This window comes from Aedes albopictus, chromosome 2 (genome assembly GCF_035046485.1).
Source record: "Aedes albopictus strain Foshan chromosome 2, AalbF5, whole genome shotgun sequence".
Classification (NCBI taxonomy): domain Eukaryota; kingdom Metazoa; phylum Arthropoda; class Insecta; order Diptera; family Culicidae; genus Aedes; species Aedes albopictus.
Window position 1 is genome coordinate 327,170,170 of NC_085137.1, and position 23,522 is coordinate 327,193,691.

Consider the following 23,522-nt stretch of genomic DNA (forward strand, 5'->3'; position numbering starts at 1 on the left):
ACTTCACACTATTTACATGCATTCCTTATGGGATTAGCAATAACTGGTACACTATGGCGAAATAGGGTGCGAGGAAGCCGGATGTTAAGGAAAAATATTTATTCGGGGTAATGGCTTCCAGTCTCTTTCAATTAAAAACGTATTCTTATGTTTTCATCCGACGTTTCGGACACATTTATTGTGCCTTCTTCTTGGGATTAACAATGTTCCGTTTTATCGTTAAGGGCCTGCAGCATAGGCACCTTTGTCAACGGTTTATGCTCTGACAATTCACCCACTTTGTTCTGGCCGTGGGTTGGATGGACTGATTTTTCGGAAATCGATCCGGCTCGCAGAAAAGAGGTGCAGTCGGTTTGGCGCCACTTTCACAAGTGGCGCGTAACATTGGATCATGGTAAGTTTTCGAACCCGTGTTCTGAATCTGGCTACAATTATCCTCTCATTAATAGGTTCCCACTTCGCGTCTGTCCATTTATTACGTAAGGGAATTTTCACGATTTTTTGACACTCCCACCCCGCTCTGTAAGATTTTTTGTATGAGAGCCAAAATATTTTTGTAAGGCGCGTAAGATTTTTCAATTTGAATTTTCCATTTGAAACAGTAGATCAATTTACAGTTGAAATTTACGTCACGATCTAAAAGTTCAATCAAGTTCTACCAAAAAAGTTAGGCAAAACTTTATAAGAGAGCAAACGAATTCAAAATTCTACTCTATTAGCACCCCCCGAATTTCGTTCAGGAGCAAATTATCACACGTACCAATTTGCCTAATCATCTAATCAAATTCTTAATCTGCACCACCAGTCACTGTCGTCGCCCAAACTCATCGGATTGCGCTTGGCTGCTCGTGTCGAAGGAAAATTATTGCAATTAGGCCCACGACGAGCGACGACGTCTAAATTTAGTCATCATAATCGACTTCGCATTCGCAGCGCAGCGCACAGTGTCACTCAGCTGACGACGGAGGAGCTCACGAAAGCTCGTGCTTCTCCCTTAACCTTCCAGGACGCGCGCCAACAAGCAACCGAAACTGCACCGCGCTGGCGCTGTATACGAAAAGCGAGGTTTTTTGGCAGTGTTGTACTTTTTACAACAGCGCGCGCGCTGAAAGGTTAATCTCGTCTGGTTTCTACGACCACCGAGCGAGAGATTAGGTCCCTGACGATTTGAAACCCGTCCCGGCTCATGCCTGTCATCAGCGACGAACGGTGGGACAGATTTTGGAAAAGACGGTCGAATCTTAAAAAAAAGGATAGGATAAAAATATCATGTCTAGTCCAATGACACAGCGTAACAAAAATTAACTTTTGGTCTGTCTCAAGAGCAAACTTATGTGTCTCCGAAGTCTTTTGGGCCGCTGAATCCGAATCCGGGCTCAGATTTGCTCCAACACGTCACAATTTTGAGCTATACCTCAATTTATAGGGCAAAATATGCGATTTTGGGCTTTTTTGACTGCAAGCCATTAAGCATGGAAATATTTTTTAAAGCAATCAAAAGGTTAATTGGTCAATTATCATCTAAATTAACGACATATGCAAAATATTTCGTTTTACCAAATCGATTTTGATAGTTTTAAGCGATTTATGTTAGGTATGATATTTCCCATACAAGTCGCCCTCCAAAAGTTGCATGCAAGTTTTCATACTAACATAAAATGCTTAAATCTATCAAATTTGATTAGGTAAAACGAAATATTTTGCATGAATCGTTAATTTAGATGTTAATTGACCAATTAATCTTTTGATTGCCCAAAAAAATATTTCCATGCTTAATGGCTTGCAGTCAAAAAAGCCCAAAATCGCATATTTTGCCCTATAAATTGAGGTATAGCTTAAAATTGTGACGTGTTAGAGCAAATCTGAGCCCGGATTCGGATTCAGCGGCCCAAAAACCTTCGGAGACACATAAGTTTGCTCTTGAGACAAAAAAATGTTACGCTGTGTGATTCACGAGTTATGGTAAAAATTGTCATACGAGGCTAACATAATAGCAAAGAGGTACAAATACAGGTGGCGCAGATAAACATTGCGAACCACTAGTTGTCTCTTTTGTTCTACCGCTGATCTTATGCAACTCAATTAGTGACGTCACTAATTCCCGAGCAGAGGAAAATATCAAAATAATAACAACGGAATCACAAAAACTGTTTTTATATCTCGGTTTGTTATTATTAACTTATTAAGTCATCACCGTTCCATAACATGTTCTGTTGGGCAATCTTATTTTGTTATGATCGTGATCTTGGTATATTTTCTTTAAATTACATTTCAATAACATGTTTTGTTGTAGCACAAGTTCAGTTATTATTGTGTCATTGAGACTAGTACAAATATTTGATCATTAATATTACAACATAACTAGCTTTACAATCAAAAGTACACCATTCGAGATTTTCGTTGTTCACAGCAGTTCCTCACGCTGTAAGAGAAAATATTATTTTGTCATCAGTTCCTCTTCTTACTGACATTACGTTACAGTGCCAACTTATCAGCCTTTTGTTTTATAAGCACTTTGAAAAGTATACCTGTTTTTTTTTTGTCCCAGTTTCAGTTAGGTATGAATACGAAAATAGAGAGTGTAATAGAGTGTTAGCCAGTTTATGAAACATTTTGGATCAACTGGTGAAATTCAACGACGAACAACACATTTTCGACAAAAATGTAAAAAATAAGTTATCAAGAACTCCATTGATTATGTTTAGACATTTTATTTTTATTGATTTCACTGCATCGAGCCCACTTTGATTAACTAGGATAAATGTGTCAATCTATGAGGTAATAATGTAAATTAATCTTATAAACAATGAACCACCTAATAAAGGGTTTCAAAACGACGCTAGTTTTTCATCGTAAGTTGTTTGGAAAATAAACGAGAACTATTGTTTGTCTTTGTTTTCGATAAGAAATCGCTTGCGACAACAATAGCGTCCTAATTATGAATGAAACATTTAACAATAGATCCTATTGTTGCGTATCCCATTGAATGCATATGGGACTTTGGAGGAGTTCCTATCCGCAACAGAAAAAAAAGCAAATTTTGTTTTCAGATTGTTATCAATAACGTATTCATATCAAAATTTGTTATTGAAACATTTTCAAAATTCGCTGTTATTAGGTTGTTATTGAAACTAACAAAACATGTTATTAAACAGGTCTTCCAGGAACATTTTTTGTTATAATATTTGTTATTTTGCCGCTTATGACAGACAAGTTTATAACAGGATATGTTATATAAATAACATGAAAATAACTCTTTCCGCTACTCAGTTATTTTTCCAAAATAACACATTTTATTATGCTGTTGCTATTCCCTTCTGCTCGGGTTGAGTTGCATAAGATTAGCGGTAGAACAAAAGATACAACTGGTGGTTCGCAATGTTCATCTGCGCCACCTGTATCAGTACCTCATTGACATAATAGGTCAAAGTATCACTCCTCCCACACAGAGGAGAACGTGCCACTTGAGCCACTTTTCTGATACCTGATACCCTATATAAATTTCTTTCTGACGGAGGTGAATGCTCTCCAACGGTAAAATGTAGAAAAATGTTTCGTTCCTATCAACCTCATGATATTTAAAGAAAATTTCTGTAGTTTTATTTAAACTACCTAGATATCCAAAAATGATACAATTTGTGTTGCCATTTTCATTCTCTATCCCATTGTGCACCCGTTGCGTTTTGCATGGCCAAGTGTCGTATAGGGGAAAGTGGGGCAATATGCCATTTTTCAAACTTTCATCGTTTTCAGTGATATATAGCCTCATTTGTTAGGCTTTCAAAGTGGTAACAGCAACTAGACAATATTTGCTCGATGCTTCAGCAAAAATATTCACTGAATTATTGCATTTTCATCGATTTTTAGCGATTTCAAAAACTGGTTCGTAAAACGGAAGTGGTGCAAAAAGGCCACCTGCCATGGGGTAAGATGCCACTTCATGAAAACATTCAAAAATTACGTCCATCAGTTTTCTGGCATTTTCGACTCACTTTCATTTCTCTGTCGCGTTTTTTCATATACTCAATACATGGAGTGTCACGCCTTTCCCCGCCAAACGATGGTCGTCATATTTGAATGACCCCTAACATGGATAGCGTAGACATCAACAACCATGCGCCTCCATGGGTGCCTCAATCTCCTTGGAAACACTTGGCTGGTAATAAAATCACCCAAAAACCTTAATTGCAAGCACGAAAAACCGGAAGTTGCTAATTTTCATTGGGAAATCAAAAGATTTTCCGTCGGTTTGGCGGCCTAGCTTCTAGAAGAATGATTAATGCAAACATATCTTGACACCATTCACCCACAGCAATGATCAAGTCCCATTCAGGAACGATTTTATGAGTTGGGCCATTTTACCCCATCTTGGCATTTTGGGCTCTGTTCCCCTATACACATATATTCCCCTTGTTTACCTTGCAGATTTGATAAAACAGTTGAACCACGTTCAGATCCAGCGGATCGGCCATCGACGACCTCGACGAAACGGATGAGTTGTTGTCGAAGTACAGCGAGGGGGGTGGAGGCGACGGCGCCCTCGGTGGCGTTGCGGAGAAATCGAAATTTTCCATTCGTTGTAACTTTTGGGCCAGCATCGGGAAATCGCGACGGCCGCCACCACCACCGTTGTTATTGGTGGTGGTAGAGGTGCTGCGGACGCTACCGGCATAGTAGCTGGCAGGAGCGGTGGCCGTGCGGAAAAACGGCTGCTCGTTGTCGAAGGGATCCATGTCAGTGGGTTGAGGAGACTGACGACAACTCACGACAACCACGACGACAGCTCTCTGATGGCAATTTCACATGGAACTTTTCGGGAGCGATTCGTCGGTACGTAATTAAATTTGCATTATATCTCTTACACACTAAGCACATCAAGTAGGTCTACTGTGGTGTTGCGAAGTTGAACAATGACAATGTTGTTGGAAGAGGCAGAGATTTTGATGAGAGCCCCAGCAGGTTACTAAGCTTATCGAGATTGATTTTTTTTGCTGGTCCTAATGACTATTTTGTGAGGCGTAAGAATAGATGTAGACCGAACAAGTTCAATTTAAATGATTCTATCATCAGTAGAATTTAATTGCTCCACAACAGTGTCGTTATGGGAGCATTGAGCTACTAGAAAAAATGCTATCGGAGAGTATACCTAATATCCCAAGTAACAATTTCAATTCCTTTTAGATTTGAGTATTTTTATGGGAGCTTTATCACAGCATGACTAATTCATGGAACATTTATAGTTGTTTTTATCAAGAGAAAACAATCTTCGTTCGTTTGCGGTTTTTAAGTCGTCTTCAAGTTAATTTTGAAATTCGCGCATAAAACAACTGAATTTACAAGAGCATTAAATCTTATAATAAGTTTTAAGGCGTATTTGAAGTTATTTTCAACACATAACATCAACATATTTTATTAAAAGTTCATGCTTCGTTTATTAAAGTGCATTTGATCTGGCTAACCCCCTTTAAAAACTTCTTGAAGCCTTCTATTCTTGAGCTAGAGCCATTACTCTGGAACAAGAACTATGCGAAATAATGATAAGACAACGAACTATTTTTCAATCCAAATAATGAATGCAACAAATTGGTTGGAAAACCGCGTTCTCATGCAAATATAAACACATAAGCATGTTTGCTCACTGATAATTTAGCCATTCTTGTGCTAAAAACTAATCATGTCAACGAAATAATGATTTTACGGCCAATCAAAAATGCGAGTAGCTGGCTGCTGTCGTCCTGCCTTCAACCAGTTTCTCACACAGGCCATAGCTATGCGAATCGAAAATGAAATGGGTACTTACTGTGACTCTGCTCAAGCTCATCCCAAATAGTGTAATTGTAGTAAGTTGTACTTCATTATTTATAGCAATAATACAGGGAAACAAAATAGAATTGGCACATCTCGACGCGAAACACCGCGAAATGTACAGAGACAACTTTCTAGCATCGAAAACGTAAACAAACAATTGTCAAAGACTGTTACTCTTGTATAAAACAAATAAGTTTCATTTAAGATGAACAAATCTGCCTTAAGATCATAACTAGTAAAAACAATCTTCAATAAAGGCTGTAGCGTTCATGCAAGGTGACTTGGTTCCATCATTGTTTTGAGGGGGTTTGGATAAAAGGTAATAACAATTGATGGCGGCTGCATGAGTTTTGTTCGCTTGGAACGGCAGCCATGCTTGGAAAGAATTGAAAAAGTGGCGTAGCCTTTTGTTTTTAAAGGAAATTTATGTCTTCGTATACAGGGTGTTAGGTTCCCGAGTGCAAACTTTTTAAAGGGTGATAGAGGACCATAAATGGTGAAAAAAGTTGTTCTACGCATATGGTCAAAACTCAACCGTTACGTAGTTATTGAACTCCCCATGTTTATGACTCTTATTGCCTTAACTGGCTATAACTTTGAAATGGTCAAACTTATCGCAGTTTTTTCACCCTTATTCGAAAGATTATTGAATTTTCTATCAAATGGCATCTTTGAATCGAATGGTTTAGTTAAATAACTAAGTTTTCTAGAGCAAATAGCTCAAAAGTATTGTGTTTTAAATTGTTTTTGTCAATTTTCTTTGAAAAATGCGTAATAATTTAAAGTTCTTTCTTTGGCAAAGTTTTGGCCCCTGTTCCACTCTACAATTCGTTCTTTGACATCAAAGTTCTATCTCTTATCGTTTTTTTGCAATTTCGATTTAAACTTCGCATTTCAGATCATAAATTTGCAATCTTCATAGAAAGCACTTTTTTGCACAATGTACTGCACATTTAAATCAAAATTGCAAGAAAACGATAAGAGTTAGAAGTTTGGCGTCAAAGAACGAATTGTAGAGTGGAACAGGGGCCACAACTTTGCCTAAGACAGATTTCTAATTTATTACGCATGTTTCAAAGATAATTGACAAAAACAAATTGAAACACGCTATTTTCAGCTATTTTGCTCTAGTAAACTTAGCAATTTAACTAAACCAATCTATTCCAAGATGCCATTTGATAGAAAATTCAATAATCTTTCGAATAAGGGTAAAAAAACTGCGATAAGTTTGACCATTACAAAGTTATAGCCAGTTAAGGCAATGAGAGTCAAAAACACGGGGAGTTCAATAACTACGTAACGGTTGAGATTTGACCATATCCGTAGAACAATTTTTTTCACCATTTATGGTCCTCTATCACCCTTTAAAAAGTTTGCACTCAGGAACCTAACACCCTTTGATTGATATTATTTTTGAGGCGCTTTGTAATTTTCGTATGTTTTGGGTGGCATATCAACGAAAAAGTGGGTATGGCACGGAAAATTTCGATTTCCTGTCATCAATGATCTGTCAGGCAATTTAAATGTTTTAGCCATTTCAATTTGATGAAAATTATTTCGCAGTTCTATTTATATTTCATCCATGAAACAAAACTTGTTTGCATCTGCATAATGCTTAGGTAAAAGATTTCATTTATTATGCACTGTTGACACTTTTGAGAAAGACAGCTAAAAGATCAACATGCCTCAAGATATTCTTGTTAAAGTTTCATGGAGTTCTTATAATCAATCATCAGCGCATGTACATAAATACAACTTGTTTCAAAGCAGTCTTCAAAAGCAGCTTTGAAGATCTCCTGAAGAGTGGGCCAGATTAGTCTTATGGATGTTTTATACCTATTTTATCTCAGATTTGCAGAACAAAGAGCATTATTGCTAAGTTTTATGATTCTATCTTAGAAATTACTTCAGGATTGCCACAAAAGTATAATTGTTACTTGGGATGATTGAATTTCATAAAACCTACTGCAACATTCGTCAGATTTGTGTTGGTTTCTACAGAAATTGAGCTTAAAAGCAAGAGGGCATGAAACAAAATAATATTTTGTAGCGATCCGTGATATGCTTGTGAACTTTATAACTCCTTAATAGTGATGAAGCAATACGACATGTAGGGTATGTGTTCCATCAGTAATCTCACGCTCCCATATTCATCCTATTCGAAAACAAGCGATTACGGCACCGATTGATTCCGTTCTTTTTGTTTTCATGGGTGCTCACTTCTAACAAAAAATACAAAAATAAGAAACAAAACAAACAGCGCATCAATGCTTTGTTTTTCGTAGGATGAAAATGGGAGCCACATGCTTAATAAGGGAATCAATACCCTATTATACAAAAAAACACGAGATAAACCACAATAGATTTGTTCAGGGTAGCAGGGACGGTAGTCCAGGGACTTGACGATCAAGTAAACATGAAAAGGCAAACTCGCGTGTCATGCCTCGAGCCTGTGTGCTTGTCAACAACGCAATAGTTGCTACACTCATCTCTGAATCAACCACCAGAGATGTATGTACTGTCACAATTGATGTATCTGTTGGAAACCTCAACAGGAAATACGTCTATTTTTCGGTTTATTTACCGCATGATGAACCATCCTCTATGGATGCTTTCAAACAAGTCATCGCATACTGTACTTCAAAAGGCCTTCCGCTAATTGTTGGCAGTGATGCTAATGCTCACCATATCATCTGGGGCAGCTCAGACATTAACTTGAGAGGCTCTAGTTTGATGGAGTACTTAACTAGTACAGATCTTGCATTACTTAACATAGGTAACCGCCCAACCTTCATGCTATCTGCTAGAGATGAAGTGCTAGACATAACGCTTTGCTCTAGTAGAATTAGTCACGAGCTGACCAATTGACATATGTCAGATGAAGAATCTTTATCTGACCATCGCTACATCTTTTTTGAACATTTAAATGTTACTTCGCAAGCATTGCGTTTCAGGAAACCCCGGTCAACAAACTGTGATCTTTTTACTGATTTGGTTGCGGCCAAATTTCATGGATACTCACCATCCATTGACACTCCAAGTGATTTAGATGATGCCGTTGATACTACAACGACCTTCATCGTGAATGCTTTTGAAGAAGCATGCCCTCTACGGTCTGTGAAGATCATAAGAGGAACCCCTTGGTGGAACTCTGATCTGGCGAAACTCAGGAAGCAATGTAGACTAGAAAGAGTTGGAAAAGACGACGTTCGGCTGGTTTGGAGGCTTTCAGGTCGGCTCGCAAGGCCTACAGGAAAGCTCTCCGGTCTGAACGATCCGACTGGGAAAACCTTTGTACAAATGTTTCCAGTTTGAGTGAAGTCAGTCGGTTAAATAAAATCCTTGCGAAATCTAAGCTGCCGTTCTACGCCCAATTGTCCCATGTTATATGGGAATCCCATATAACATGGGACAACTATGCGTAGAACGGCAGTAAGGATTCCCGAGTGAACGGACTTCGTTTGCCAAATGGTGATCTGACTTCCTCTGATGAGGAAGTTCTGAAATGCTTATTCAGCACACACTTCCCCGGATGTGTGGATATTACATCTTCGGATGAACCTGATGTCTTTTCTTGTAGTTACGATTCCCTGGCTTCGGCTCGGAGTATTGTAACTATAGAATCGATTAAGTGGGCACTTAATAGCTTTACTCCTCTCAAATCTCCTGTGGCAGATAGGATTTATCCTATTTTGCTTCAGAAGGGATTTGAACATTTCGAACATATTTTGAAAAAAAAAAATACTTGTTTGCAGTTTTGCTACAGGGTATATTTCCAAATCCTGGCGGGATATTACTGTCAAGATGTATGGGGATCGACTGTGATGTGGTTATGTTACGGGGATTTCCGGCTTCCAGTCTTCGCGTAATCATAAACGGATTTATACTCGACACCTGACGTTTCGGCTACATGTATTGAGCTTTTTTCGAAGGATAGATAATCACTCCGTTTAATCGTGAGTTAGATGTGAGAATGTGTTAGAAGAGACAGAATCCGAAATTGGCGCGAAAGTGACCGGCAAGAGCAAGAGTGTAGGAGGTAAAACAAACCCCGATATAAGTGAACCGGTAGATTTAAAAAGTGCGCCAACGATCGAACTCAACCACTGAATGGATGACGTGCGACTATGTTCAACACATTCTAACTCACGATTATACGGAGTGATTATCTATCCTTCTAAAAAGGCTTAATACATGTAGCCGAAACGTCAGGTGTAGAGCATAAATCCGTTTATGATTACGCGAAGACTGGAAGCCGAAAATCCCCGTAATATTACTGTCAAGTTTATTCCGAAAGTGGGTCGTGCGTCGTATGAAGAATCAAAGAGTTTCAGACCTATCAGTTTGACCTCTTTTCTTCTGGAATGCTTAGAACGCATTATGGATCATCACATCCATGATGTTCATCTGGCCAACGTGCCTCTTCATGTGAACCAACATGCCTACCAATCTGGTAAGTCCACTGCGACTCTTGTTTGGGTGTTTTCTAAGATATCGAGGGTGTCTTTGACAATGTGCCTTTCGATGCCATATTGGAAGCCGCACGTAGGCATGGTATATCTCCAATGATTTCCAATTGGATTCATCAAATGCTCAAAAACCGATATCTCTTCTCGACATTACGCCTAGCAGGGAATAGGAAATTGAGTGTTTGTGGATGCCCCCCAAGGGGGAGTCTTATCACCGCTTTTGTGGAATCTCGTAGCAGATACGCTATTGAGGCAACTCAATAATAGCGGTTTTCCTACTTATGGTTTTGCCGACGACTATCTAGCATTGTTAGTTGGTATGTGTATCACCACCCTTTTCGACCTGATGCAAAGCGCCCTTCAGGTAGTTGAGGGTTGGTGTCGCCAATATGACCTTTCGGTTAATCCGATTAAAACATCTGTTGTTCTTTTTACGGAAAGGCGAAACTGTAATAGCGTTCGACCTTGGCATCTCTTTGATTCTGAAATCGATGTGACTGAACAGGTAAAGTACGTTGGAGCCATTCTTGATTCCAAGCTTTCCTGGACACGTCACATTGACTTCAGAATCAAGAAAGCTTGTATGGCCTTCGGGCAATGCCGGCGAACCTTTGGTACAACTTGGGGTCTAAACCCCAAGTATATCAAATGGATCTACACAACTGTTGTTCGACCAATATTGGCCTATGGATGTCTTGTGTGGTAGCAAAAGGGCGAAGTGAGATCGGTCCAATCAAAGTTACGCCATCTCCAAAGGATGTGCTTAATGGCGATGTCTGAAGCGATCTCTTCAACTCCTACGGCAGCGCTCGAAAATCTCTTTGACGTTGCCCCACTACACATTCATCTCAAACAAGAAGCACTTTCTTGCACCTACCGGTTACGGGTACTCGGTCTACTAGAGGAAACTCCTGTGAACCGCACATCAACACACACCTCGTTGTTTTCACTTTTGGAGAATTGGGACAAAATTGTCCTTGCTCCAAGTGATCTTACAATTGCTTGTAATTTTCCACATAGGACATTTTCCACGCAATTTCCTTCCCGGGAAGAGTGGACATCTGGATATCTGGAGAGAAGTATTTCAGACGGCATCGTATGTATGTTACACTGATGGCTCCCTTCTCGAAGGTCGAGCAGGTGCTGGTGTTTATTCTCGTGAGCTAAGGCTGTATCAGTTTTACTCACTTGGTAGACACTGCACCGTTTTTCTGGCTGAAATCTTTGCTCTTATGTGCGGAGTGCAATCAACACTTCAGCAGCACGTAATGGGCAAGGTAATATGTATACTTCTGTTCAGATAGCCAGCCTGCTATTAAAGCACTTCCTTCGGCCAACTCCAGGTCGAAAATAGTTATTGCTTGTGGAACTTAAATCGAGGAGCTGAATTCAGCAAACGCTGTTCACCTTGTATGGGTACCTGGCCCTTCTTCCATCGCTGGAAATGAATTGGCTGATGAGTAAGCTCGCACTGGAGCATCACATGACTTCATTGGCCCTGAGCCAGCTATTCCGGTATCCAAGTGTTGGGTAAACCTTCAGATTGACACCTGGGCTGCCACTCAGCACAAACAATACTGGAATAGTTTTGAGTCATGTCGTCAAACAAAATTGTATTGTACTGCGCCATCTCTAGGGGTTGCAAAGTATCTAACAATTCTGTCAAAGCAGAATTGCAGCATGCTGGTCAAAGCATTGACTGGCCTCTGCCGACTCAGCTATCACATGGCGAATATTCAGCAAGCTGATTCATTTGCCTGTGATTGCTGTCAATCCGATTATGGAACTTCGTATCAAATATGTAGCTGTCCAGTTTTTGCGCAATTGCGTTTCGGAGTACTCGAAAAACATTTATTAAGTGAAACTGACTTCAGAAACCTGAATCTTCAGGACGTTCTGCTCTTCTTGACCCACTGTGGTAAAGAACTATAGGCTCTCTTTACGCTTTATGTGTTATCACAGTGCCCTTCTCAGGGCGCTGTTTGAACCCATTGTGGTACGCTTATGCGTGTATGACGATCCTATTCCCTTACCTGTCCTTTTCCCTGTCCTATCCTTTTTCCTACCCTTCTCCGTCAGGTAAATGATGAATAGGCTCGTGTTCATGGCGATGGCAAAAAAATTCCCAAATGGAGGAGAACGTGCCTCTGGAGCCGACCTACTGATACCTGAATACCTGATGTCATTATTAATTTTGTGATAGTTATGCTCTTGTGAACATTGAACATTACATGTTAGCATCAATCCTCGTTCATTGAGTATCATTTTATGATCTATCGAAGCACATGAAAAAATAAGTCAGTTAGGGCCAAACAAACCCCAAAGCTTAATATTACACAATTTCAGTAATTTTACCCTATTCGCTAACATCAACCACGTGGCTAATCTTGCCGAACCATACAATAACCATCAACTGATTCTTATCGCATTTTTTCCTCTCAACTTCAACTACACGAGACCAGCTGATGTGTCCATAATAATGCTTCCTAGCTCAACATTTTTATCTCTGCCTTCCATGCAACCTCTGCTGCCATCCAATTCGAAAATAAACACATCACGGCTGAGAAGAGAACCAACACCACAGCGGACAAAAAAAACCTTCACCGCCCCCCAAACTTCAACATTCGGGGCTGTCCATAAACCACGTGGTCATGAGGGGGGGGTTCGGCCAATGACCATTTTGTATGGAATAAAAAAAATATTTGTATGGACTAATGACCACGCGTGGGGGGGGGGGGGGGGGGGGGTTGAGAAGTCGCAAAAAAATGACCACGTGGTTTATGGACAGCCCCTTCTTTTGTCCGGCTAACTTTATCATCCACCCACATGGCAAACATCAACACAACCACACAATGACGAAATCGAATCACACGACGACGACGAGGACGACGGCGGTGGCGGCTACATGCGCTATCAACGCCATCGATTGATTGAGTTTTTTTTTCTTTTGCAGCTTTGCAACTCAATTAGCACTAGGTCACACTGAAATTCCAAAACAAAGTATCGAACCAACCGGGTTTTACGATTATTGCGGAATGCGCCTTCGATTGAGATTTTTCGTTTTCTTCCGAAATTGTTTAGTTCGCGACTGGTCGCGCGACGAGATTGATTTCTACGCCGTAAGATTCGGCAAATGATTAACAAGCGCGCGTTTTTTTTTTCTTTTTAAGAACGATTGCGTACCAGCGTCCAAATTTCGAGTTCGCTACCACTCGACTGACTCGACTGTGGTGCGGAGCGATAGACGATGATGGCGCGGTCGCCACGGCGCGGCACGGCACCACTTTCAAGTAGTTGTGGAAAAGTTGGGCCTAGTCATGGTCAGCCGATGATGCGGTGGGTTGGGGTTAGATACGGAACGGGTGCGCGTTTGGATGGATTGTTTGTACACAGAGATAGGGAGCACATAGTCAGCGTCGGTGGTGTAGTTTTAAGCGTGGTTGCCTCTAACTCCAGTCGGTCGGGGTTCAATTCCCGTCGACGCCGATGGGATTTTCTGAGACATAAAATCCGTGATCACGTCTTCCCTCGGATAGGAAGTAAAGCCGTAGGTCCCGGCCCATGTGTTGATGGGTTCGATATGTAGGGTCCTCAGGTGTGGTGGCTGTCTCCCTGGGGCGTCGGAATTTAAGGCTTAGCTCCTAGACCCAGCCGACGTTAAACACAACTGGCGCCGAACGGTGCTAGTTGGCCAGAAAAAAGAAGAAGAAGGGAGCACATGCCGCGAGGCGCGAGTGTTCATAATTTTAGTTTATCTTTTGCCCATGTAAGCATTGTTTTGGTTTGGCACTGCTTACGTATTGGTTGGAGCTTTTCGCCGGCTGTGGATTAGTAGTGGAACGCGATACAGTAGTTTCTTGAACTATACAAGCTTTTGGATACGATTGTATATGTTGGTTTATATGAAATGGTTTTTCATAGGATCGTTGAGTATAACTTTTTTTTTCTAGTTCGTTTATTTTAGAGGCTCAACTGTTTACTTAAAAACTCTACAGAGCCGATTACTATTTTAATAACATTTGTTATTCTATAATACTTCAATGAAAATCAGTAGAACGTTCTACGAGCGACCTTTTTTTCTTGGTAATGACCCAGAATTGGAGTTCGAACTCGCAAACTGTGCCCGCCGATCCTTCGCTGTCTTATTCTCGATGGCTTCCTTTATCGCATAGGCAGCTTCTTCCAACTTCTTCATGGACAATATTCGTTGGTCAGTCGGTTTTCTCGATAGGGCGATGGAAGTGCGAGTGAAAAATCCGGGATCAGAATCGCGCTACAATATTCGTTGGTCAGTCGGTTTTCTCGATAGGGCGATGGAAGTGCGAGTGAAAAATCCGGGTTCAGAATCGCGCTACAATATTCGTTGGTCAGTCGGTTTTCTCGATAGGGCGATGGAAGTGCGAGTGAAAAATCCGGGATCAGAATCGTGCTACAATATTCGTTGGTCAGTCGGTTTTCTCGGTAGGGCGATGGAAGTGCGAGTGAAAAATCCGGGATCAGAATCGCGCTACAATATTCGTTGGTCAGTCGGTTTTCTCGATAGGGCGATGGAAGTGCGAGTGAAAAATCCGGGTTCAGAATCGCGCTACAATATTCGTTGGTCAGTCGGTTTTCTCGATAGGGCGATGGAAGTGCGAGTGAAAAATCCGGGATCAGAATCGCGCTACAATATTCGTTGGTCAGTCGGTTTTCTCGATAGGGCGATGGAAGTGCGAGTGAAAAATCCGGGATCAGAATCGCGCTACAATATTCGTTGGTCAGTCGGTTTTCTCGGTAGGGCGATGGAAGTGCGAGTGAAAAATCCGGGATCAGAATCGCGCTACAATATTCGTTGGTCAGTCGGTTTTCTCGATAGGGCGATGGAAGTGCGAGTGAAAAATCCGGGATCAGAATCGCGCTACAATATTCGTTGGTCAGTCGGTTTTCTCGGTAGGGCGATGGAAGTGCGAGTGAAAAATCCGGGATCAGAATCGCGCTACAATATTCGTTGGTCAGTCGGTTTTCTCGATAGGGCGATGGAAGTGCGAGTGAAAAATCCGGGATCAGAATCGCGCTACAATATTCGTTGGTCAGTCGGTTTTCTCGATAGGGCGATGGAAGTGCGAGTGAAAAATCCGGGATCAGAATCGCGCTACAATATTCGTTGGTCAGTCGGTTTTCTCGGTAGGGCGATGGAAGTGCGAGTGAAAAATCCGGGATCAGAATCGCGCTACAATATTCGTTGGTCAGTCGGTTTTCTCGATAGGGCGATGGAAGTGCGAGTGAAAAATCCGGGATCAGAATCGCGCTACAATATTCGTTGGTCAGTCGGTTTTCTCGATAGGGCGATGGAAGTGCGAGTGAAAAATCCGGGTTCAGAATCGCGCTACAATATTCGTTGGTCAGTCGGTTTTCTCGATAGGGCGATGGAAGTGCGAGTGAAAAATCCGGGATCAGAATCGCGCTACAATATTCGTTGGTCAGTCGGTTTTCTCGATAGGGCGATGGAAGTGCGAGTGAAAAATCCGGGATCAGAATCGCGCTACAATATTCGTTGGTCAGTCGGTTTTCTCGGTAGGGCGATGGAAGTGCGAGTGAAAAATCCGGGATCAGAATCGCGCTACAATATTCGTTGGTCAGTCGGTTTTCTCGATAGGGCGATGGAAGTGCGAGTGAAAAATCCGGGTTCAGAATCGCGCTACAATATTCGTTGGTCAGTCGGTTTTCTCGATAGGGCGATGGAAGTGCGAGTGAAAAATCCGGGATCAGAATCGCGCTACAATATTCGTTGGTCAGTCGGTTTTCTCGATAGGGCGATGGAAGTGCGAGTGAAAAATCCGGGATCAGAATCGCGCTACAATATTCGTTGGTCAGTCGGTTTTCTCGATAGGGCGATGGAAGTGCGAGTGAAAAATCCGGGTTCAGAATCGCGCTACAATATTCGTTGGTCAGTCGGTTTTCTCGATAGGGCGATGGAAGTGCGAGTGAAAAATCCGGGATCAGAGTCGCGCTACAATATTCGTTGGTCAGTCGGTTTTCTCGGTAGGGCGATGGAAGTGCGAGTGAAAAATCCGGGTTCAGAATCGCGCTACAATATTCGTTGGTCAGTCGGTTTTCTCGATAGGGCGATGGAAGTGCGAGTGAAAAATCCGGGATCAGAATCGCGCTACAATATTCGTTGGTCAGTCGGTTTTCTCGATAGGGCGATGGAAGTGCGAGTGAAAAATCCGGGTTCAGAATCGCGCTACAATATTCGTTGGTCAGTCGGTTTTCTCGATAGGGCGATGGAAGTGCGAGTGAAAAATCCGGGATCAGAATCGCGCTACAATATTCGTTGGTCAGTCGGTTTTCTCGATAGGGCGATGGAAGTGCGAGTGAAAAATCCGGGATCAGAATCGCGCTACAATATTCGTTGGTCAGTCGGTTTTCTCGATAGGGCGATGGAAGTGCGAGTGAAAAATCCGGGATCAGAATCGCGCTACAATATTCGTTGGTCAGTCGGTTTTCTCGATAGGGCGATGGAAGTGCGAGTGAAAAATCCGGGATCAGAATCGTGCTACAATATTCGTTGGTCAGTCGGTTTTCTCGGTAGGGCGATGGAAGTGCGAGTGAAAAATCCGGGATCAGAATCGCGCTACAATATTCGTTGGTCAGTCGGTTTTCTCGATAGGGCGATGGAAGTGCGAGTGAAAAATCCGGGTTCAGAATCGCGCTACAATATTCGTTGGTCAGTCGGTTTTCTCGATAGGGCGATGGAAGTGCGAGTGAAAAATCCGGGTTCAGAATCGCGCTACAATATTCGTTGGTCAGTCGGTTTTCTCGATAGGGCGATGGAAGTGCGAGTGAAAAATCCGGGATCAGAATCGCGCTACAATATTCGTTGGTCAGTCGGTTTTCTCGATAGGGCGATGGAAGTGCGAGTGAAAAATCCGGGTTCAGAATCGCGCTACAATATTCGTTGGTCAGTCGGTTTTCTCGATAGGGCGATGGAAGTGCGAGTGAAAAATCCGGGTTCAGAATCGCGCTACAATATTCGTTGGTCAGTCGGTTTTCTCGATAGGGCGATGGAAGTGCGAGTGAAAAATCCGGGATCAGAGTCGCGCTACAATATTCGTTGGTCAGTCGGTTTTCTCGGTAGGGCGATGGAAGTGCGAGTGAAAAATCCGGGTTCAGAATCGCGCTACAATATTCGTTGGTCAGTCGGTTTTCTCGATAGGGCGATGGAAGTGCGAGTGAAAAATCCGGGATCAGAATCGCGCTACAATATTCGTTGGTCAGTCGGTTTTCTCGATAGGGCGATGGAAGTGCGAGTGAAAAATCCGGGATCAGAATCGCGCTACAATATTCGTTGGTCAGTCGGTTTTCTCGATAGGGCGATGGAAGTGCGAGTGAAAAATCCGGGATCAGAGTCGCGCTACAATATTCGTTGGTCAGTCGGTTTTCTCGGTAGGGCGATGGAAGTGCGAGTGAAAAATCCGGGTTCAGAATCGCGCTACAATATTCGTTGGTCAGTCGGTTTTCTCGATAGGGCGATGGAAGTGCGAGTGAAAAATCCGGGATCAGAATCGTGCTACAATATTCGTTGGTCAGTCGGTTTTCTCGGTAGGGCGATGGAAGTGCGAGTGAAAAATCCGGGATCAGAATCGCGCTACAATATTCGTTGGTCAGTCGGTTTTCTCGATAGGGCGATGGAAGTGCGAGTGAAAAATCCGGGTTCAGAATCGCGCTACAATATTCGTTGGTCAGTCGGTTTTCTCGATAGGGCGATGGAAGTGCGAGTGAAAAATCCGGGTTCAGAATCGCGCTACAATATTCGTTGGTCAGTCGGTTTTCTCGATAGGGCGATGGAAGTGCGAGTGAAAAATCCGGGATCAGAATCGCGCTACAATATTCGTTGGTCAGTCGGTTTTCTCGATAGGGCGATGGAAGTGCGAGTGAAAAATCCGGGTTCAGAATCGCGCTACAATATTCGTTGGTCAGTCGGTTTTCTCGATAGGGCGATGGAAGTGCGAGTGAAAAATCCGGGTTCAGAATCGCGCTACAATATTCGTTGGTCAGTCGGTTTTCTCGATAGGGCGATGGAAGTGCGAGTGAAAAATCCGGGATCAGAGTCGCGCTACAATATTCGTTGGTCAGTCGGTTTTCTCGGTAGGGCGATGGAAGTGCGAGTGAAAAATCCGGGTTCAGAATCGCGCTACAATATTCGTTGGTCAGTCGGTTTTCTCGATAGGGCGATGGAAGTGCGAGTGAAAAATCCGGGATCAGAATCGCGCTACAATATTCGTTGGTCAGTCGGTTTTCTCGATAGGGCGATGGAAGTGCGAGTGAAAAATCCGGGATCAGAATCGCGCTACAATATTCGTTGGTCAGTCGGTTTTCTCGATAGGGCGATGGAAGTGCGAGTGAAAAATCCGGGATCAGAGTCGCGCTACAATATTCGTTGGTCAGTCGGTTTTCTCGGTAGGGCGATGGAAGTGCGAGTGAAAAATCCGGGTTCAGAATCGCGCTACAATATTCGTTGGTCAGTCGGTTTTCTCGATAGGGCGATGGAAGTGCGAGTGAAAAATCCGGGTTCAGAATCGCGCTACAATATTCGTTGGTCAGTCGGTTTTCTCGATAGGGCGATGGAAGTGCGAGTGAAAAATCCGGGATCAGAATCGCGCTACAATATTCGTTGGTCAGTCGGTTTTCTCGATAGGGCGATGGAAGTGCGAGTGAAAAATCCGGGATCAGAATCGCGCTACAATATTCGTTGGTCAGTCGGTTTTCTCGATAGGGCGATGGAAGTGCGAGTGAAAAATCCGGGATCAGAATCGCGCTACAATATTCGTTGGTCAGTCGGTTTTCTCGATAGGGCGATGGAAGTGCGAGTGAAAAATCCGGGATCAGAATCGTGCTACAATATTCGTTGGTCAGTCGGTTTTCTCGGTAGGGCGATGGAAGTGCGAGTGAAAAATCCGGGATCAGAATCGTGCTACAATATTCGTTGGTCAGTCGGTTTTCTCGATAGGGCGATGGAAGTGCGAGTGAAAAATCCGGGTTCAGAATCGCGCTACAACCCGGGTAGAGGTGAATGACAAACCAAAAACAAAAGAATAACAAATTTTATTGTCATAACTTATTTTGTCATTCATGAGTTCTTCATGAAGAGCTTAAAACAGCATGTGAATAGCATAATATGATATCATATCAAAATATGCCATTCGCTTGTCATTTTAAAATTGGGTAGAATAACTACTGAATGTCTTATTTTGCTATCATAACAAATTTTGCAATTGGTGAGATATTGTTGACCTTTTGCGAGTTTGATGCACTCGCAGTGTTGGCAGTTATCAAGAACAACATAATGACAAAATTTGAACTTTGGTTATTCTAATGGTAAATTTTGATATTTGTTTGCAATTACTTTCCATCCAAAAAACTTATAAGTTTTCACTTTGTTATTGGAATAAACAACTTAACCCTCTACTTCCCATGGTTGCTCTAGAGCACCATCAATTTTCGACGAACTCGAGACAAACAAAATTAGATGAATATGATGCAATAGTTTTTAAAATATGATTGTAATCTCATTAGGTAAACCCAACTCCCAACTACTTGTTTCAATAATGGAACTATTGATAAACAATCAAAATGCTATTGATTTACAACTAAAATTTTTTATGTTGATTTCGAAAAATTTGGCCAATTTGCAATAACTTTTGTTCAAGCACTTTTTTCGGAAACGCTTTCTTGGCATAGAAATAGTCGTTCAAAGTTGTGGGAAGGAAAGGGTTAATATACCCTTCTTTTGAATGACAAGGGAATAACTAATTTTGATATTAGGGGTACTCACTAAACAGATTAAATTGCTGCGTAATGCGAGGTATGCACTTCAAACGGAATCGCTCAAGTAATTTTCGTTCAGTGCATTATTTTTCCGTGACCGGAATGGTCAAGAAATTTAACACAGCAAGCCCCATTTGATTTGACGTTTCGTTTCAGCTCCGTACTAGGAACCGGAATAAAGCGACGCTGTATTATTTCTTGAGCGATTCCTTGCCTGAATTTCCCACGCATCGAGATAGGCCAAGAAATTTCTTGGGATCTGCGTACTAGCCATAAGCCATGATTTTCTGCTTATTTGAAATGTTTCATGATTTTGCGAATGAAATAATCAAAGATTGCCTTGGTGATCGCGACGTTTAATTAGTTTAATCAGTTTACGCTGTTAAGTGAATCCCCCTATTGTTCTATTTTCAATAACTCAATGGTATATTTTGCAATTCTCAATCTTAATTTTTATTGTTCTTGGTTTGCCATTGTAATGTCAAAATTTGACATTCTTTAGTTATTTTATCAAACAATGTCAGTTATTATTTTTGCCCTTTTGTCACTTATTTCAAACAAACCAATGACAAATTTTACCATTCAGTAATTCGTTTTGAATGGTAAAACTTGCAATTGTTTTGTAATTCTTTTCTGCCCGGGAATATTCGTTGGTCAGTCGGTTTTCTCGATAGGGCGATGGAAGTGCGAGTGAAAAATCCGGGATCAGAATCGCGCTACAATATTCGTTGGTCAGTCGGTTTTCTCGATAGGCGATGGAAGTGCGAGTGAAAAATCCGGGATCAGAATCGCGCTACAATATTCGTTGGTCAGTCGGTTTTCTCGATAGGGCGATGGAAGTGCGAGTGAAAAATCCGGGATCAGAATCGCGCTACAATATTCGTTGGTCAGTCGGTTTTCTCGATAGGGCGATGGAAGTGCGAGTGAAAAATCCGGGATCAGAATCGCGCTACAATATTCGTTGGTCAGTCGGTTTTCTCGATAGGGCGATGGAAGTGCGAGTGAAAAATCCGGTTTCAGAATCGCGCTACAATATTCGTTGGTCAGTCGGTTTTCTCGATAGGGCGATGGAAGTGCGAGTGAAAAATCCGGGATCAGAATCGCGCTACAATATTCGTTGGTCAGTCGGTTTTCTCGATAGGGCGATGGAAGTGCGAGTGAAAAATCCGGGATCAGAATCGCGCTACAATATTCGTTGGTCAGTCGGTTTTCTCGGTAGGGCGATGGAAGTGCGAGTGAAAAATCCGGGTTCAGAATCGCGCTACAATAATCGTAGATCAGTCGGTTTCCACGGTAGGGCGATGGAAACGCGAGCACGAAATCCGGGATCAGTGGTCATCGTGATCAAATAAATCATAATCGTGATGAAGACCGCGACGTGTATTTCCATATAACTAGTGGATCATATCACCTAACAGAGGTGGCTCCTAGATCCACACCTTACCCTACCCTACTAACCACCATTCCTTCCCGTGACAACTGTGGGGTTGCTGTGGATTCCACGGTTTCTAGTAGCAACGGTTGTCGAACTAACATTCCTTCCCTTTCCTGATGACCGTAAGGACGTGGCCAGCGCCGTTATTGACTTTAAATAGCTGAACTCTCGAATTGTGCACATTGAGAATGGTTAGCTAGTCCCAAGCTGTCACATTCATTGGCTCTCTGTGCAACTTCGATTGTTCTGGTCAATCACGGAGTAGCAACTACGATGTGTACGGTTATCTTTGCTTTGCTTGCTTGCTTTAGGCAGCTTCTTCCAACTTCTTCATGTTCTCCTTACGCCGTATTTCCTTTTCCGATGCTGATTCTGTCTCACAAATACTTGTCTGTTGTTGTCCCGCTTCTTCCGTGTCGGTTGAGTGATCCGTAGTATTTCCGTTGACTGCTGTTCCCTTGGCTGTTCCGTAGATATTTCTTGGTTTCCAGATACGACCGCGGCATATGAGGTAGTCGGGTTTTCCTGGGTTTTGCCGTTCTGCTTCCTCTTCCGAGGTTTCCATTGTGGGCAAGCATCTCTCCGATGCCCCGTCTTCCGACACACAAAGCATGTGTCCTTCAGTCCGTCGTAAAAAACTTTAGCATTCCGACCCACGACATCTATTGATGGGGGGATATCCTTTTCAACATTCATGTACACTCCTCTCACTCCTGTACACAAATGATCGAGGCCCAAATCCGTGGGAAATTTCTCCCGCACCACACGATCCACCTTTCCATATTCTCCGAGAACCGACAACAGTTTATCATCTGGCAGTTCTGGCGGCAAATCAAACACACGAATGTACTGCGAATTGGTACCCGCCACAGCCATGCATACCTCAACCGATTTTCCACTTGTGTAAACGAAATGCTGTGGTTTCGCATTCTTCCGCAATGAGTCCATCATAGCATCATGGGATGAAAACTTTATGAACACGGATCGCTCGTTGGCAGTTTTGTAAGCTGATTCCATCAGCATTACATCCGTCTCCAATTGCTTCATGAAGCCGGCAATTTCGAGCCACGAAGGTCGTGGGCTTCCCGCGGGGAAGCGAAATCGGACGGTGTTTTTTTTTCAATTATCACATCGCCCATACCGATATTTAGATGCCGTTCTAATAGCACCGAAAGCGTAACCGGCAATCGAAACGAGTGTGAATAACCGACAAACAAAAAGTATCTCTAAACGGCACGCGCCGATAACAAAGAAATCCCGCACAACAGAGCGCACATTTGCCTCCGCCTATACTTGACGACGGCTGCGATCGAACTGTTGAGTATAACTTAAAGTGACCAGATATATTTTGCACTGATGCGGGACACAGTCTTACAAAACTCAAATTGTGAGTTTGTCAGTGACTCGGTGACACAATATTAAAAAAAAAAAAAAATAAATAAATATTGTATCAACATATAGGATGCAAGCGTAACAAATAAAATAGTTGAAATAATTGTTAAATTTTCGAAAAATGCTGAAATTTATATGAATTCGATTAGCATGTTTATCAAATATAGATAATGAAAAACAAACAAAAAATAACTAACTTTTTTTTGGGGATCCTTGTGAATGAATTTACTCTTTTTTGGTGTTGCTTAAGCAAATATAACTTTGTAACGGCTGGATCAAATTGAATGAAATTTTTACACAACATTTTAATATGCATACTTCATATACAGAAAAATTTTCATTCAAATCGGTTAAGTATCTCTGGCTCTATAAATAAAACAGTAAAAACGTGTTCTTGTTTTTTATTCCTCTTTGTACAAAATTTTAAAATTGCAGATCTCAGGGTTCAACAATATCTCCGCAAATACTAGACCGATATTGATGAAAATTTTATGGTACAAGCTACATATAATGTACCATTACTGATCCAAAAATCAGCTGTTTTGGTGTACGCAGTCTAAAGTTATGAAAAAAAAATGTGTGACCAAAATATGACTTGACTTGACAAAATT

General features: G+C 42.0%; 1 protein-coding gene across 31 annotated transcripts in view; it reads right to left on the reverse strand.

The window, feature by feature from the left end:
- The window catches only part of LOC109399478 (transient receptor potential cation channel trpm), a 537,415-nt gene that overhangs the window by 158,728 nt on the left and 355,165 nt on the right, over positions 1 to 23,522 (reverse strand). For 17 of the 31 annotated variants that reach the window (XM_062852473.1, XM_062852465.1, XM_062852471.1 and 14 more), the window contains exons 1-2: positions 13,104 to 13,236; positions 4,419 to 4,887 (exon numbers count right to left, since the gene is read on the reverse strand). The exons of 9 other annotated variants lie outside the window; for them this stretch is intronic. In XM_062852473.1, the coding sequence (XP_062708457.1) occupies positions 4,419 to 4,733 (315 nt within the window). In that variant the 5' untranslated portion in view covers positions 4,734 to 4,887; positions 13,104 to 13,236. Of the gene's footprint in view, positions 1 to 4,418; positions 4,888 to 13,103; positions 13,237 to 13,290; positions 13,505 to 23,522 lie in introns of those variants that run through there. 5 more of the 31 variants (XM_062852453.1, XM_062852450.1, XM_062852448.1 and 2 more) reach the window with 5 other exon arrangements.